The 18,296-nt window shown below is 38.8% G+C and overlaps 3 protein-coding genes across 3 annotated transcripts; 2 read left to right on the forward strand and 1 right to left on the reverse strand.

The window, feature by feature from the left end:
• Positions 1-203: 203 nt before the first annotated feature.
• Positions 204-4,699, reverse strand: LOC140771394 (la-related protein 6A-like). Its single transcript, XM_073112916.1, has 11 exons — positions 4,366-4,699; positions 3,744-3,825; positions 2,575-2,669; positions 2,309-2,380; positions 2,134-2,213; positions 1,967-2,048; positions 1,616-1,663; positions 1,458-1,526; positions 1,263-1,388; positions 758-815; positions 204-488 (listed from the first exon to the last, which is right to left on the reverse strand). The coding sequence occupies exons 1-11, from the start codon at positions 4,639-4,641 to the stop codon at positions 340-342; spliced, it is 1,137 nt and encodes a 378-aa protein (XP_072969017.1). The 5' UTR covers positions 4,642-4,699; the 3' UTR covers positions 204-339.
• A 1,299-nt stretch (positions 4,700-5,998) lies between these two features.
• On the forward strand, positions 5,999-9,586 carry LOC140769486 (protein BIIDXI-like). Its single transcript, XM_073110183.1, has 4 exons — positions 5,999-6,190; positions 7,256-7,423; positions 7,523-7,855; positions 7,930-9,586. Exons 1-4 carry the CDS (start codon positions 6,106-6,108, stop codon positions 8,523-8,525), a joined length of 1,182 nt encoding a protein of 393 aa, XP_072966284.1. The 5' UTR covers positions 5,999-6,105; the 3' UTR covers positions 8,526-9,586.
• Positions 9,587-14,499: 4,913 nt separating this feature from the next.
• On the forward strand, positions 14,500-16,466 carry LOC140770513 (gibberellin 2-beta-dioxygenase 3-like). The gene is made up of 3 exons (XM_073111733.1): positions 14,500-15,073; positions 15,208-15,553; positions 15,893-16,466. Exons 1-3 carry the CDS (start codon positions 14,568-14,570, stop codon positions 16,136-16,138), a joined length of 1,098 nt encoding a protein of 365 aa, XP_072967834.1. The 5' UTR covers positions 14,500-14,567; the 3' UTR covers positions 16,139-16,466.
• The last annotated feature ends 1,830 nt before the right edge of the window (positions 16,467-18,296 follow it).

Consider the following 18,296-nt stretch of genomic DNA (forward strand, 5'->3'; position numbering starts at 1 on the left):
GAATCGAATATAAGATCGATAGTTGCCTGCAAAAGAGGAGGAAACTTTTCACAAACCTTAGGATTGGAACCTAAAATGGCATCACTTTGGTCACAATATACTAACAAAGTTTTATAAGAATACAAGTAAAATAAATTATCCGCTTAGAGGAGAGAAGAAAACGAGACACAGATACACAGGTCTACAGTGCAAACTACTTGCAGTTAGTTGTACATATAGACAATTCATTAATATAAAACTCGATAACACAGCAGTAAGTAGTTCTTATGCTATTACATTCCATATCTTTTGTAAAAAATCCAAGCATAAGAGCATCTGGAATACAACTCATGAGTGCATCTATGCATCTTGGTTACTGGTTTTGTCCTCAGAATTAATAGGTTTACCACGTCCAACTGCAAAACCTCTTGTTCCATCCGGCATCCTTGGTCCTGGAATGGGCTTGATTGTGAACTCACTAGTAGAACCGGCAGGAACATATCCGTGGCCTGAGTTGTAGAGTCGAGTACATCAGATAATGTATCAGAAAATAAAATGATAGACAGTTACATGAGAAGATGTTTCAGAAAATAAAATGACAGCAGCATCATAGCGAAACTACTACTATAATGCAGTCAATCTATAGTTTTCCTACTTGAGCCTGGATTTGATTACCCATAGAGCAGCATATTGCCATCAAATTATAGAGAGATTGATTGACAGTAGCATTACATATTGTAGAGCTATGTAACTTGCATTTTTCTGAATACAACCTTACCTCTATTTTTATGCCGATTTCTGCGCCCTCCTTTAGCATTAGCCGTTTGCTCCTCTTCCTAGACAAAAGAAGTCAAAATATGTAGAATGTGAACTATCAGGGAGAAGAATAGCAATTTGTGCCCGTACAACTGATTGAAGACATTATGCTTGAAAACAGAATGCTGACCAAAATAATAAACTAAACTATCGAGAGCAAAAATTTAGCACAAACACATGGCAACACATTCAAGAAGAATTTTTAATCAATTTATCAATAAAGAAGGTATATCATCTTCAGCATTTGCCAAAAGGTTCAGTATAAATTTCAACCAACAATTTCTGGATCATAGTGGAGATGAAAGATCATCCTCCTAGCCCAGAAAATTTTTCTTTCACATTCACAAACATTGGATGTAACATGAAATTACAATAGCTTACAGCAGCAACAGCTGAAGCGGACAGACAAATAATTGCAACATTCAGAAGTTCTAAAATCAGCATATTTCTAAAGAAGAAAGTCATACCGTCTCATCTTGGTGGCTTCCAGATTTTATCTTCTCTCTGTCTAGAGCAACCCTGCCTCCTTGATTATCATTCTTCTTCTTAAAGATCGTCTCTTTGTCTCCTTTTTGGAACAGCCCATGTTTTTCCTAATATTTTTAAAGTTTAGTTGCAAAACAAGACAACAACTCTAAGTAACAGCATTAGACGCAAAATACCATTCGCTTAGACAATTGCTCAACACGCATACCACTTCTCCAATTCTTTTTGTCATTTAGGGTGGCTACCTGAGACAGTTGCAAAATGATGATTAGGCATGTTTATCTCATGAAGTTTAAAAATCTACAGGAGTCCAGAAGGCACATGAAACACTCACTGCTGCCTCAGCTGCCTCCGGTGATTGATACTCAACAAGGGCATGTACCTGCAAATCAGAACAAGGAAAAATAAGAGAATTTTATGGAACTCTAAGAACAAGAAGCTAGTTTGATATAATAGATGACAAAAGAGGCAGACACTCTCACAGATCAAAATTTAAAAAATCTAAAAGTTTTTGCTTTTGCAAGTTGTCAGAAAATTTCCTAACTAATATTAGATATAAAATAAAATAATACCATCAATTTAAACAAATATTGCTGAAGGTAATAAAGAAGCTCCACAAGAAGTACACAGGTTCACCTGAGTTTTAGAAACAAGATGAAGCAATAAGGGCTTAGTGGGAACACACCTTACTACTGAACTTACTTTCCGACCTCTTAGTCGCTGCTCCATCTACCGAATGTGGATCATGAATGGTTATATTTAAAATACTGAAATACAAGATAGTAAAATGAGTCTTTAGAGATATAACTAGCTTGTTGGCAATTGGAGTATTAAGAGTAATGGAACACTTACTTGCCAATTTTGCCAAATATTTTTTGAATATGTTCTGTTGAGCAATTCTCTGGTAGATTCTCCACTATAACAGTCCGTAACTGACACAAGTTAGCCCAGAGGTTAAAAGAATATGAATATCGACTAGCTGCAGCAAAATTGTAATGCAATTTAAAGTGGAATCCAAGGAACAAACCTTCATGCTTTTAGAATCAGTAACTGGTAATGGATGTAATCTCTTCACTTTTTTCCCATCCAAACTAACAACCTGTAAAGATGAGAAAAGATGTATGAAATAAACATCTATTAACTTGCAAAACATCCTGAGTGCAATCCTCATAAGACGTGGTATTAAATACGCCATTAATAATGCATGGTTACTTGATGAGTTCAAGTATGAGTTTTCCAGATTTATATACACTAGGAAAAGGAAAATCTGAAAGCTTAATAGGAGAAACCTACAAGCTGTGACGATGTCCTGAGTGCAGCTTCAAGCAAAGAGAGGTCCTGAACTAGCTTTTTCATTCTTCTAAACGATGCAACAAGTGCGATAGGGACTGCAATAAAAATATTGTCAATTTGCAATTTCACATCATTATGTCACTTTGAAAGTTTCTCATCTTTATACCATTTTTTACATCACTATACCCTGTCTAGATGGTAGAATTTGCAATTGACATGACAATGATTGGTATTCAGTTATGCCACAATTACTTTTGTACCCTAATCGTTGCAATAAGTGGACATTCTGGGTGTATCATTGAAGATGGAGGTGTCCTGGGTGACTAGTAAAAATAATTAAGCTTTATTCTAAAGTTAATCAACAAAAAACCTGAAAAGTCTTGCTCTTTAATTCTGCGATGAATTAAGCACAGGAAGCCAAGAGAGGTTTTAAAACATTAAATGACTCGGGAGAAGAATTATATATAGAATGTCGAGAAAAGCACGAACATTGCTCAAGGCTTATTTCATCTAGACAAACTCTTGCCTAACAAGGCTTTCATAACTAACTCTAATCTTCATATTACTCACCAGTCATCAGAATAGAGTGAATCAGATACAATTTCTTGAGTAGTCATACGGATCTAAACTAGATGCTCAGCACAACTGTGGAAAAGCTGCACCAGGAGGATCTAAGTCAAGGGCCCGTCATAAGTACCTGTTATACTTCGTCATTTTCATCTCTATTCTTCCGACTGATGGATTACTACTATGTGCACCCCCCACCGCTCATGTGCAAATCAATCAACTCAATCAGCTACACAGTTATGTCCAGTTACAGATATATAACAGTACGAGGGTGGTGCTATATGAGTAAAGAATCAAACTATGTCCTATTGAAAAAGAAAATGAAAAACAGCAGCAAGGAAATTCGCATATGATCAAGAACAGAGGAGAAAAAGAACCTAATTTTCCCTATGTCCCTATTATGTGCATCATGAAGAATAAAATATGATATCAAAAAAGTTGAAAGAAGTCTTTTTTATGTTTCTTTTTTCTTTTCGGTTAGGACCCGACAATTACTTGGCATATCAAGAAATCTGCATCAATCTTGTAATAGATGCCCCTTCAAACTCCAATTGCAACAGTAAAACAATGTGAACCTGAATTACAAAAGATGTAACACTTACCAAACCCTTCCTTGCCCTTCTTCACAAATTTCAACAAAAATTGATCTGTAGGAAGATTTTCATCACTAAAGTAGTACTCAACCTGCAAAATTGTAGTCTTTTGATTGTGATAATATAAACAAAGAAGCATATAAGACAAATCATAGAAATGTAAATGTCAGTTATCATTCATAGAGTTTACATTAATTACAGTCATTCCATTTCTGATGTCAGAGCTACATCTTAGCAAGGTTCCATCCCACTATCAAATAAACCAGTACTATCCCACTCCTCATTCTACTATCATTGAATCATAACACTACCAAAAAGAAACGATTTTTTTCATGCCGTCCCATTCTACTTCTCATCGAAGCATACATTCTACAGTTGCCTACAAATTCCACTTCTCAGCTATAAATGCATACTACAAAAAAAAAAACAGATCGAATTTTGCAATGCCAAAAATATTTATAACCCAATTATAATATCTGACGAACTTGTGTTCTTCGAGTTTATTCACGCTCCGCATTCCCGAATGTTAAAAGTTCATTATTTTATTTGCATTCCACTACTCCATATACTAAAGGCATCCAGAAAAACCAATCATGGTCCAAAAACAAGAAGAAAGAATTGAATAAATCACCTGCCGCACGATCTGCTCCCGGAGCTCATCAGAGAGAAGAGCGACACCATTTAAGGTTACATCTTGCTCTTGTGGGGCATCGGCAAATACCTCAGATTGCAGTAATGGATCAACAAGAGATGGCTCTTTCTCTTCGTATTCGGCAGCAGGAGGAGGAGGAGGAGCGATCTCAGCCATCGGAGATAAATCGACAGCGGATGAGGAAACCTCCTCTCGGAAGCCAAGGACTCCTGTGGAGTCGGAGGAGGTGTCGGGCTCGGGAGAACCCTTTTCCATTGCAGCGCCGAGCAGCCGCCACCGCCTCCTCCTCCTTTCCTCACTCGGTATAATCACTCCGAGTGCTTCTCTTATATAGCGGTGAGCCAGAGTAGAGCTGACTTGCTATTACTAGTATGGGCTAGCCTTGGGCTTAGGGGATCGCATAATTTCCTTGTCTAAGGCCCAAAAACAACCGACATTGAAACAGCCACACAGCTACTAGCAATTAGTCAAATTTTTACCCTAATTTTTCTCCTCCTTTTATTTGTTAGACCACCGGCTACACAAAGATGTTAGCCTTTTTTTTTATATAAAATTTTATTTTAATTATAGATTAGATAGAGTGATTAGTTCTTTTTGCTAATATTTTATTATAATTATAGGCTAGATAAAAAGATTAACTCTTCACGATAAAATAAATAGGCTAAATAACTAAATCAATTGTTTCAACAAAAGAAAACATCACAACAAGCTCAAAATATACTTATATAAAATAGTATTAGTTGTAAAATAACTTTTAAACTACTTTAGCTATCTTTATTTTTTAAAACCTGCATAGAAAAACTTATATCAGTTTAAACTATTATGATGTTTGATTTATAAATAACTGCAAAGTAGAAGAATTATATTTGATATGATATCAAAAATAATAAATAACAAATTTATGAGATATTTTAGAAAAAAATAGAGGAGAGAAGAGAGAGAGCAAATAAGGATAAGAGGATAGAAGAATAGTATTAATAAACTAGTATTGAAATAAACTGTTATTTGAATACTAATCTACTATAGGCTCCTTATACTGGAATAGATTTATACTTATTTTGCAACCAAATTAAACCCAAGTATATAACAACATGATTTGCTTTCCCACATACCTTCCATCTATTCACCTCAATGCTTATCATCTTGGAAGGCGTGCATTCCACACCAAATTCCTAGCAAAGTTTTTTTTGTCCAAAAGATCGCCTACATTAATGCTATATTATAATGGAGAAATGGCCCACCACCGCTGCTTTTATGGGGCAATGGGATTATTACGTGTGGACCCGTCACCAGCCGAAAGACGGACGGATCTATCAATTTAAAACACTACACTTAAATTTAATGACTTGTGTCGTCCGGAACATATACTAAATAAAAGACTAAAATAGATTTGTTACAATGTCCTGTCTTGCTTTGCACTTCAAGGATATCAGACTTTGCGATTGCAGTTTTAGTACAAAGAAACTGTTATAGAATACTATGTAGCTCATTTGCAGATTTGGGTCACCACCAGCCTTTTGGTCTGGGGTTGCAAAAACCATCATAATATCGTCGTCGGTTAATTTTAATTATAAAATAGAAAAAAAAGGGAATCAGCTGATAAAAGGGCGTGGGCAGCTCCCCTCCCAGTGTGAGACAGTGAGAGGTGAGTGGGTCTTCTTTCCTAGCTATTGTGTCCTTGAGAGGAAGAAAGAGAGAGAGACAGTCAGCGTTCCAGAGATGGGCGAGTCTTCAACTCGGAGCACCCTCTGCTTCCTGTCGCTGCTACTTCTCTCCCAGTTCGTCTCGGCCGCAGTAGAAGATGGTATGATCCATTTCCCCCTCTTACTTCTCTCTTTTTGTTCACAGCATTCAGTGTTGTTTTATGTGGGTCTTGTTGAGGAGAATGGCTGATCTCCTTAATAGGGCTTGTGATTTTGGAGGTGGAGGTTTTGGAGTGGGAAAATGGAAGCTTGATAGGTTAAGAGATAACTAACAATGGATAATTATTACTCAAGAGAAGGAAGGAAAAGAAGAAAAATAAAAGAAAGTAGATTAACCCCCAATACTAGAAGGAATTTTCTAATTTCTTTTATTGCGACATGTTAAGAGATGATCACTCGGCTTAAGTTTATGGTCCACATTTCAGCTTTGGATGGCTTAATGTATTTATTTTCGATTGATCATGGATTATGAGTTGGCTACCAGTGAATAGCTAATTTGGTAATAAGTACTTATTATTGCGTTTATCTCATTGCACAGCTGTCTTGTCATTTGCTCTTCTTAATTTTCGCGTTGCCTTGAACGTGACTTGCTCGTACTTATTGCTATTATAGCATGGCACCTAGGCTTAGCGAAATTCGGAGCCTTTGCCGCTCCATCCTCAATATATTCTCTCCATTGTATCGAAAATTCCAATCAACGCTGGGACGAGAGGAAACTACCAAGCGGAACGAACACTTGTTGGGTCAGAGAATATTGATAGCTTTGCCAGTGCCAGAATAATCTTGTAGGAGTAAATTACACGCCCACATGATCAAAAGTTAAAATAGTAAATTGCATCCATAGTGATCCTCATATTCTATTTGGTTTATTGGCTTGCGTTCCCACTTCCAAACACTATCCATATTCTTATAGTAAATTGCATCCATCGTGATCCTCTTGTTCTATTCCGTTTATTGGCTTGAACGCTATCCACATTCTTGTGCTTTGACAAGTGAGTGGGTCCACCATGATTTGGAATACCGAGGAGTCGGTGCGTCTGTTGGCCATTCACCACCCACATGATTCTGTTACCGTGATGGTGTTCTCCTTTGATGTCTCCGATCCTTAAATATTATGATTCATATAGTTGCATAGAGTAATGCTAAGCCACGATAACTCTCTGCAGGCTTGCTCAACAATGGCGACTTCGAGACAGCTCCGGCCGGTGGATTCGCAAATGCCGTCGCCTTTGGTGATGGGAACAAGTCACTCCCAGGTTGGACCACCAATGGAACAGTGGAGCTCATCTCCTCGGGCCAAAAGCAAGGCGGCATGATCCTCATCGTGCCACAAGGTGACTAGCTAACTCAGTTCAATTCCATGCATTCATGCGCAACAAGCCTATGCTTCTTCCAGTTCAACAAAGTGTTTGTGAATATTCCATTGTGAACAGGGGAGCATGCTGTACGGCTGGGCAACGATGCAGAGATTGCACAGGTGGTCGAGCTGGAGAAGGGGTCGGAGTACGCGGTAACGTTCAGCGCCGCACGGACTTGTGCGCAGCTCGAGTCACTGAACGTGTCAGTGGGGAGCGCGTCGCAGTCGGTGGACCTCCAGACGCTGTACAGCGTCGAGGGGTGGGATGCGTACTCGTGGGCATTCCAGGCGGCAGAGGAGGAGGGCCGGCTGGCGTTCAAGAACCCCGGCATGGAGGATGATCCTACCTGCGGGCCTGTAATTGACAACATCGCTGTCAAGAAGCTCTTCACCCCTGATAGATCTAAAGGTCCGGCGGAATTCTTGAAAAGCTCGATTTATAATGTCTAAAGGATAACTATATTATGCATTGCCTTGATACAGATAATGTGGCCATCAATGGTGACTTTGAGGAAGGCCCCTGGATGTTCCCCAACGCCACCCTCGGTGTCCTCCTCCCAACCAACCTCAACGAGGAGACCTCCTCCCTCCCCGGCTGGATCATCGAGTCAAACCGCGCCGTCCGTTACATCGACTCCGACCACTACACCGTCCCCCAGGGGAAGCGCGCGATCGAGCTTCTCTCAGGCAAGGAAGGCATCATCTCCCAGATGGTAGAGACAACTCCGCAGAAGCAGTACAGCCTCACCTTCACCTTAGGCTCCGCAGGGGATTCGTGTCAACCACCTATGGCCGTCACGGCCTTTGCAGGAGACCAAACCCAAAATTTCCATTACTCCCCGACGGGCAATGCGACGCGCCAAGCCGGAAACCTTACTTTCATGGCACGGGCCGAAAGGTCGCGCATTGCCTTCTACAGCATCTACTACAATACGAGGAGCGACGACCGAAGCTCGCTATGCGGGCCGGTGGTGGATGAGGTGAACGTCTGGGGGTTGTCTGGTTCCACTGGTTTGAAGGCGAGAGGAGCTCTTTTTCTTGGTCTGGTCCTTGCAGTAGTAGCTTCACTCGTAGCTTAGAATTGTTTTTATCTCTGTTTTTGGTAGTAACGGGTTTTAGTATGCGAAGCAAGTCCCTGTAGGAGATGTTTGCCGTTGTTTTGCTTTGATTTGAAAGTGATTCGCATATAGAAGAACCGTCTGCACGATTCATCTCCTCTAATTAGAAATTGCAACCAAGGAAACTCCGTGGTGTATATAAAACTTTACCCTGAAGCTGATATGGATCGATATGATTTGTAAAATATCGAACCCGATCTGAGTTGGATCCGAATCCGACATCCTAACCTTGACTTCCCCTCTCCGGCAAGCAAAAACCTACTCCCTCCAACGGTTAGTTCTGTCGTACCCACCCACTCGCCGCACGCCACGCGTACACTTTAACGGCTAGTTCACACAAAGTGGTCCCCACCCACGCGCGACTGCCGGAATTCGAACGTTTCCGGAGGTCCACCTTTCCCAACGGCTATGTTTTTCTTGTCCCCTCGAATCTGAGCCTATAAATAGCTCACCCAAATCACCCCTTCAGCCATAAGAAGTACCGGAGACCACCAAAGCCCAATTGAAGAGGAGAGGAGGAGAAAGGAAGCTAATAGCTCTACTTATCTCTTTGCTTTCCAACTTTTCCCCCTTTTCTTATCTATCTTCTCTTTAGCTACTTACTGAGAATGGAAGCCTTGATGAAGCTTGCACTTCTGCTCGCAATGCTCCTTGCCTTGGTTGTTGCTAACGCACAGGAGGACTTGGCTCCGGCTCCGGCGCCGTCGATGGAGAGCGGCGCGTTCGCCGCGGTTCCGGGCGTTTGTGCTCTCTTGCTGACTTCTCTTGCTTCACTCGTTGCTCTCTTTGCTCATTGAGGCCCATTTCTCATGGCAGATGGGTGAGAGATGTCATTTTAAGAGGACTATACTATCTGTGAGCCGGGAACTCTCTTTTTGTGCGTGTTCGTGTGTGTGTGTGTGTGTGTGTGTGTGTGTGTGTGTGTTGCTAGAGATATGATGTATGGATTTGCATATGTTAATCTCCCTTTACTCCATATAAGGGAGACATTTGGTTGATATAATAGACATATTTATTGTTCATTTAGTTGCAAATGGACCCATCTCTGTGAATTCGATTAGTTTCCCTCAATCTCTTATGAGAGATGGAGAATACTAGACGGGGAGGAGGAAGGCAAAGACTACTAACCTATACGATGAAAAAATACCGCTAAAATTGCCCAATAGCATTGAAAGCAAACTCAATCAAGATCTATAAAATATTACAAATAAATGAAGCCCATATTATGGATAAAGCTTTTTTTTCAATATTTAAGGCGAAGAAATATGATTCAAAATTTCTGATGCCCAGGAATTGGAAAGAAGGAACTTGGCTATTGGGCCGATTACTTCCAAGCGGCAAGATTCCATCGAATTTATGAGTAACAAAGAAGGGCCCCAACTTGGGGGTTAGCCCGGCCCAACTTAGGTAGTAGTTGAGATTAGACCACACTACATCAAATCTCAAATCTCTTTGAAGATTATGCCATCATACGGACTTTGACAAACCCATCCACGCATGAACTCCCCAGATCTGTCAATTATTGCTCCATTATATATCCTCCTGACCCAGGACCCAGGCCATATCACGCCTAGTGCCGATGAGTTGGATCTTCTAGACAACAGCATGCTCTTATCGTAGCTATTAAATGCCAGGTTTTCAATTAGATCGGCAACTCGTATTGTGCCAGCGGATAACATCACAAGAAGAAGATACAGATAAAAAGCTTGATAGTGGCGGTCTAGATGGTTAGATATAAAAAGTGGGCACATTTCAAGTGGCGTCTGGTTTATAAATAACAAATACTTATTTAAATTATGCTTTTTATTTTAGATGTATTTTACAATCAAACACATATTTATGTATATTTTAGTCAAATTTTATATAATCATGTGACAAATTATTTACAAAATTTCATTATTAGTAGAGTTAGTGATAAAATTATATACATTTTCTAAATAAAATTTACCTATATATAGTTAGTAATTAAATACAAATTTTATATAACTTATTCAAAGTAATTATTACGTTTTATAATCAAACAATAAAATATAAATAAAATAATAGATATATATATAAATTATATTTAAGAGGTATACATAAAATTATCCTTTACGTACAAATCAAAGGAGGCTATTAATAATAGCCACGCATAGCTATTTCAAAGGCTACACATCGGCTGAAATAGAAATAGAAATAGATGTGAATGACATTTTAGGTTGCAGATATAAAAAAAAAAATCGTGCCTCGGTGCTAGCAAACTTGCACCGCTAGGATTTTTTAGACATTTCTATTTTATCTTCCCTCTTTTTAAGGGTTTTCTTGGTCGCCTAAGACTTTCTAACTATGGGAGGGATATCTTTTGTTCCTTGGATTTTTCTTTTTTTTCCCATTCCTCCTTCGGTCATGATTGGGGCATGGACATTAGAAGTCAATGTGAATGCATTTGGTGGTCAAATGAGAGAAAGCTGGCTAGTCTACTCGTTCTTAATTTGATATATATATATATATATATATATAATTAGCATAATATTGCATGCAGGTTAGGTCGGATTTTGTGATTGGTGGTAGTTGATGCAAGTGATGATAACATATAAAATTCCAATCATTGTATAGTATAGTATAGTATAGTATAGTATAGTATCTTAATATATGGGCGAGAGGCAGGAAAAATTTGAGCCGCGGTTGTAAATTGTGGGTGTTTATAATAAGTATAAGTCAAGAATGTGATGGGATAGATTGCAGGTGGTCTATTTCTTTGATACAAATTTGGGTGATTGACAACGAAATAAGGGCTGCTAATTTAACGAGCATCAATTAGCTAACTTGGGTGATGGACAGCTAATGTGCATGGTTCTTGATTCCCAGAATAAAATAGGCAGTGGAATCAAAGTTCTTGATACTCTATCATTAAAGAAGAGAATAGCAATTAGCAGCCATTGACTTGGCTGGAGAATAGAATGTTTTAGACAAATCAAACTTTCCTTGGGATTGCATAGACTTTGTGGTATTTCTTAAAAGTCAAAATTTCGCCGTATAGCGACATGTTAGATTCTTGGGTGATCAATGTCAGTGAAGATTGTTTTATTCTTTTGTGTAGAATTCAACACAATTTGCAAGGTGATGAAAGCCTTCTAGAGACTCATAACATCTAAGCACACAAGCTTCATACTTAGTTGAACACAGATTAGACAATAAAATAAATTATCATATATATGGCAAGCAAAATAAGGTCTCAAGTATAATTAAGATCAGAGGGAAAAGGGCGTATGCTATTATTGATAGCAATATAGAAAAAATACGATAATAGACTCTTACTGTACATGTCTTTAGTTGAAGCAAAACATAAGCATGAAAGCGTCATATCTTTATTGTTTCGTCAAAACTATATAAAAACTTGGCGTGCAAAATCTGCTATTGCTAAAAAGTGACATTAGGAATAGAGAAAAAAATGAAAGAGATGGGTAAAAAAACTTAGACCTTGCATCAATCCTTACTGTGGACCCAACACTGCCATCTCATATTTATCTGTATGCTTACAAACTCAACTTCATCTTCGTTGTTGGCGAAGCTGAAGGAGTCACGACAAGGATGAAATGATTAACATCGGAAGCTATCTATTGTGGGGCGAGCTTAGTTACCATTGATTTGGTCGATTATAAATAATGAGAAAAACAGCCAGAGAGAAAAAGCGTGACATGATTAGAGTTGTAAATAACGATGAGCAATGTCATGTGTTGATGAATGTGGAGAGTTGGATAGTGTCAGTCAAGGAAGTGGGATTATGGGAGGTGGAAGAGGACAAGAAGAAGAGAGTTGACAAATAGTGCGATGACATGGTGAGGGGAAGGGGAGAGGAATGAGAGATAAGAAAAGAAAGAGGAGAAAGAAGAGGAGTAGGAGAGATGAGCAAGTTTTGCTAGCATAATAAGTTTGAAATTAATTTTGCTAGCATAATAAGTTTGAAATTAATTTCAAGTCAGATCTTGATGATGACCCGACTTGATAAGATTCAAAAATAATAATCTAATATTTTATATAAATATTTAGACCAAGATCTAAATACTCATAATATTATTAATAAGATCTTATATTTCAAGCTTGATTTAGATTTCAATTAATTTAGACTTAGAAATTGCTTATCATTGATCGATTTACCTCAGGCTAGGCTCGATCTCCAAATTAGCTCCAATTAAGAAAACAAAATTTAATTAAAATTAAAGCTTATAATCAAGCTAGTTGAGAGCTTTATTAATCCTTCTCTTTCTCTTCTTCTCCGATACAGCTAATATAATCCAGTCGATCTCCCTAAGGGATAACGCGAGTGCCAAGTAGTCAACCAGGTCGACGTGTCCATCTGGGATAGGGTGGGTTGAGTGCTTGGGTGTGTGTGTGTGTGTGAAGGGGAAAGGGGCTACAGAAGTCCACGCCGGATGGCGACGCACGATTGCGTCTAAAATTCTCCGAAAAGGAGAGCTGCAATAATAATAAACGCATCGCAATCCCGAAGAGTTCCAAGGAAGTCATGCATAACGAAATGGACCCCAGAGACGTGCAGTAATAACCCAGAGATGCCATTGCTCATTACTATCACTCTCCTATAGTGGTTATCCAGTCGAGGTCATTTCCGTCATTCTCCTTCACGCTTTCAATTATCGGCTCCAGCCCACACTACCATGATGATGAAATGTATCTATAATTAGATATAGACATAGATATATATATATATATATACTCCTTCCTTTCTTTTCTTTTAATTTTTATTTCCTCTTAATCTTAAGTTAAAAGAGTATTATACTACTTAACTGTCCTCCTTAAAAATATAAAAATAAGATTGTATTAGTTATTTCGTATACTCTATCTCCTGAAAGATGAGATTATAATAATATTCCACCTGAGAGTGGGAGGATAATTAATTTAAGTTGGAGATAAATTATTCCTTATCTTATCTGGATAAGTAACTATGTAAGTAAACGCGTGCAATCAAAACACACAGGATAAGAAGAGTTGCAGAGTTTGGCCAATAACCCGCTATTTATAGTTTTGCAAGCAAATCTTTGTGGGATTATGTGAAGAAGGCAAAGGCCCAAGGGGTGGGAGTGGGAATAGTAGTTCATTTAAAAGCTTTTGTCAAATAGTGGATAATGTTCGAAATTAAGGTATGCAGAGGCCGGATCCTAAGTTGTAGTACTGACAGGTACGTGGGAGAGGTCCGATCGATAGGTTGGTCCTCCTGAATTGATAGCAGTGGATTAGTTGCATGTATGTACAGTAAGAGTCTGTGCATTGGATATCTCAAAGTGTTGTCTTTATTGCATCATCCACCAACTTCTTCATGGGGCCACAGTACTCAAATCTAACCCCCTCTCCCCCCCTTCCCCTCTCTCAAAAAGAAAGATAGAAAGATAGAAAGAAAGAAAGGTTGTAGAAATTTTTAACAAATTAACTGCATTTTATTAATCATGCCGATGAATTACTCATCTCCTCATTGTTACATACATGCTTTTGTTTTTCTAATAATCCACTGGTTGGAAATTGAAACTTTGTCTTGATTGGGACATTTGGTCCAACCTAGTGTCTCTGCTACGTAAGTTTTTAACTCTATGTTTGACCTAATAATAGACGGATAGAGAGTTAATATTTCTTGTTAAATGACTACATTTACCTTAAGGGTCTTATGAAGACTCGACCCAACCCTAGATTTTGACCAGGAGAAATTTGCACGACGGATCTCTTAACAGAGGAGATTGTCTTCCTCATTGACTAGCTATACTACTATGATTAAATCATTAATTATTTTAAAAACTTTAGATTTAAAAGAAAAATATATGTATATATATATATATATATATATTAAGTGGGGGAAAGAAAAAAAAAAAAAAAGAGAAAGTTGTAGGATAATTAATTCACCACCAGCTCTATGTCCTCGTCTATGATGTGTGTCCCCATGCAACCTTCTTACCCCCAGGCTCCTTTTAGACGGATACCCTCTGCTCTGCCTTTCCTCTGTTTATATAACACCTCATGAGACCTCTTCTTTCACATGCAATTCCATCACCACCCTCTTCTTCCTCCCCTCTCTCTTTCTCTCTCATCTTCCCTTGGTTCTTCTCCTCTCTTCAAGCCATGGTGGTCTTAGCCAATCCCGCAATTGACCAAATAGCCCTCGTGACCTCCCCCAAGCCCACTCCCTACTTCTCCACCATCCCTGTCATCGACCTCCAAGACCCTGGCTCGCCGGACGCCCTGGTCGAGGCGTGCGAAGAGTTCGGCTTCTTTAAAGTCGTCAACCATGGCATCCCCACGGAGCTCATGGAGAGATTGGAGTCCGAGGCTGTCAAATTCTTCTCCCTGCCTCAGGTGGAGAAGGACAAGTCTGGGCCTCCCAATCCATTTGGGTATGGGAACAAGAAGATTGGGCCTAATGGCGATGTTGGTTGGTTGGAGTACCTCCTCCTCGCCATCAACTCCGACTCTTTATGTCAAACATCTGTTGATTTTCTAAGTGAGCCCTCTGCTCGTTTATTTCGGTAAGAAATCTGAAACTATATATATATATATATGTGTGTGTGTGTGTGTAATGTAAGCTTCCTTCTTCTTTTTTTAAAGAGGAAAAAAAGAGAGACAAACTTTCTCTTATTTGGGTTGGTGGAATTGGTTGCAGCTCTGCTTTGAATGATTACATAAGTGCAGTGCGGAAGTTGGCAATTGAGGTGTTAGAGGTGATGGCAGAAGGGCTACAAATAACATCTAGAGATATTTTCAGCAAACTGCTGATGGACGACGAGAGTGATCAAGTCTTTAGGCTCAATCACTACCCACCTAGCCCTCTGATCCAGGGCTTCAATCGTAGCTTGACAGGGTTTGGCGAGCACACAGACCCACAGATCATCTCCGTCCTGAGATCAAACAGCGCCGCAGGCCTCCAGATTGCTTTGAAAGATGGGAGGTGGGCCTCCGTTCCATCAGACCACCAATCCTTCTTCATCAACGTCGGCGATTCCTTGCAGGTAAAAACTACAATAAAAATATGGCATCCTCGTTTCTTATTTCCTCAACTTGTTTTCTTGTGGTCAAAAATAGACCATGTCCAATCGTAGTCAGCACAAAAACAGTGCTCTAGATGTTGTGCCAATTGTTCATATCTTCTAAAGTTGCATGTCGTCCTATGGGTTGCCAACGGATGAGCGGGGGCGCACCCACATATACATAAGTAAAGAGTATAGTAAATAAGTTAAGCTGTTAGTTAACGTACTAATAATAATGTCTATATATATATACACCTATACATATATCGCATAGGATATGATAGGATTGATTAAATTTTTCTCATGGGCCGTGCGTTGTAGGTTCTAACAAATGGGAGGTTCAGGAGTGTGAGGCATAGGGTGCTGGCCAACGGTTTCAAATCCAGGGTTTCGCTCATCTATTTTGGAGGGCCACCATTAACAGAGAGGATTGCACCATTGCCACAGTTGATGGGAGAGGGGGAGCAGAGCTTGTACAGGGAGTTCACATGGGAAGAGTACAAGAGGGCAGCCTATAAATCAAGGCTGGGTGACAACAGGCTTGGGCAGTTTGAGAAGCATCAGTGAGTACGACTACTTGCACTACCATTTGATTGATCCTGATCCTGACGGATGGATGGATGGATGGATGGATGGGTGCACATTGGGTTGGGTTGGGGTTTGCTTTCTTACTATTTGGGATGTTGGGTTTGACCATGGAGCAGCTGACCATGGTTGTGGATCGCCAATTATAGTAACAAAAGAGGTTCTCTGTCCTCCTCCTTCCTTTTTGTAATCTTTTGTCTCTTCCCTCCCATGGCAAAGCCCATTCTATGTACATATATAAAGTGTAATGGTTTATTGATAATTATTATAGTTCAAAGTAAAACAAGGTACGTTTGGTTTGGCTTTTCAAATGGTAACAAGAGATGGAATCCATTGACGCAAAGTAATTACTCCTCCATCCCCTCTGTCTCAAAGACTTCTCTGTGTCTAAAAAGAGTGGTCCTTTGCTAGGCATGGAGCAACTCAAATGACCAGAATATAAATGCTTGGAGAAAAGTGCTATGAATGCATTCGTAGTACAGGCAACACCCCCCAAAAAAATAAAAAATAAAAAATAAAAATAAATAAACCTATTGTTCAGAAACGCTGACATCTGTCCAAGGTACAGAGAATAGTATTAGCTTCGCTAAAGATCAAGATTTTAAATTACAGTTCATGTAATAAAAGTTTGGAATGGTGTTGCTGAGTTGCTACTTGGTCAAAGTTGAACATTAAAACAAAATTGTACCAAGCTTCGAATACATCATAAACACTACGATCAGAACTCTCAGACCGTTGGCCACGTCTCCAACCTTCGGGAGCTTTTCCTGCCACATTGATTCATTGCTGAGTAGGGCCATGCCAATGCAAGTACTCCTCTCGAAGATTTAATTAACGTATGTCCGGAAGAACTAGAAAAAACAGAGAAATAGCATCGAATATCGAGCCTAGCTATATATTCTTTTTATTTTTCCTTTAATTTTCAATAAAGAGTTCTTGTACCAGCAAAGACTATGCTCTCTCTCTCTCTCTCTGTCTTCCTCTCCTTTATTCACCAGATAACTAAAGTGAGTTTAAGCCATAAGAATCCTTAAAAATATAAGTAAAAATTATTCCTTTTAAACAAAAAAATTATATAACCTTCACGTGCAGAAACGTAGGATCTAATGGCGAACTTTTTGTCTACGTACTTTTAAATTAAGGAATAGCTTCGGGGGCCATAAAGGGCGTCGGCTAGAATTCTAAATTATAGTAGTAGTCAAAAAGTGTTAGCAATATTTAAAGAGGCTTTCATGGTGATACTTCGGCGCCGTTGAATTGGAAAGCACAAAGAATGGAAATGAATAATGGAAGAAGAAGAAGAAGAAGAAGGAGAAGGAGAAGAAGAAGAGGAATTGAAAGGAGTAAAGCGAGCACATTCCTCTATATAGAATAAATATATGTTCCCCTTTTATTCTCTTTAGGAGGAATAATACATGCTTTCTCCCACTTCAGATACCCAACAACTCCAAATCACTGACTAGGACTTGGAAGGAAAAGAAGGGAGGAAGAAAGAGATTCCTACCTACCTACTTCTAATTCCAAGAGGCCAATTGATGAGAAGCTTTTGAACTTTTTAGCCGCCCAATGCGTTGTGGGAAAGGAAGCTTCCTTCTGTCTCAAATTGATCGTGGGTGTGTTGGGACGATCAAAGGTGGAAAAAAAGAAAGAAAGAAAGAAAGAAAAAAAAAAGTAGTGGAAGTTTTTGGTGGCAGCTCGTGGCCAGTAATTATGATTTATTCACGTTTAAGAAAAAATTAAAAATATTTGATAAAAATAAGTGGGATTATTGTGATTAGTAAATGATATGTGAAATATATAAAAACATGTAAAATGTCGCTAAAATAAGAAAAAAAAAATTTGGATAACTTACTTTTAATTTCACTTTCTTTATTGGAACACCATGACTATTAAAAAACTAACAATATTTTTTTTTAATTTTTATCAATTAAATGGGTCGTTTGTTTGATTGAATGAAATAGTTTATGTGAAACATGAGATAATATATTGGATTAGGAAAATAGGACAATCCTTTTATTATAAATATTTTAATTCCAGGTTTTAGTTGGAATAATTTTTTTTAGAATATGTCACTTAATTTTTGGAAAATGTAAATGACAAATTTATCACCACTTATTTATAGTGATATATTATAGTTTGG

This window comes from Typha angustifolia, chromosome 11 (assembly GCF_048772165.1).
Source record: "Typha angustifolia cultivar Huaian chromosome 11, ASM4877216v1, whole genome shotgun sequence".
Classification (NCBI taxonomy): domain Eukaryota; kingdom Viridiplantae; phylum Streptophyta; class Magnoliopsida; order Poales; family Typhaceae; genus Typha; species Typha angustifolia.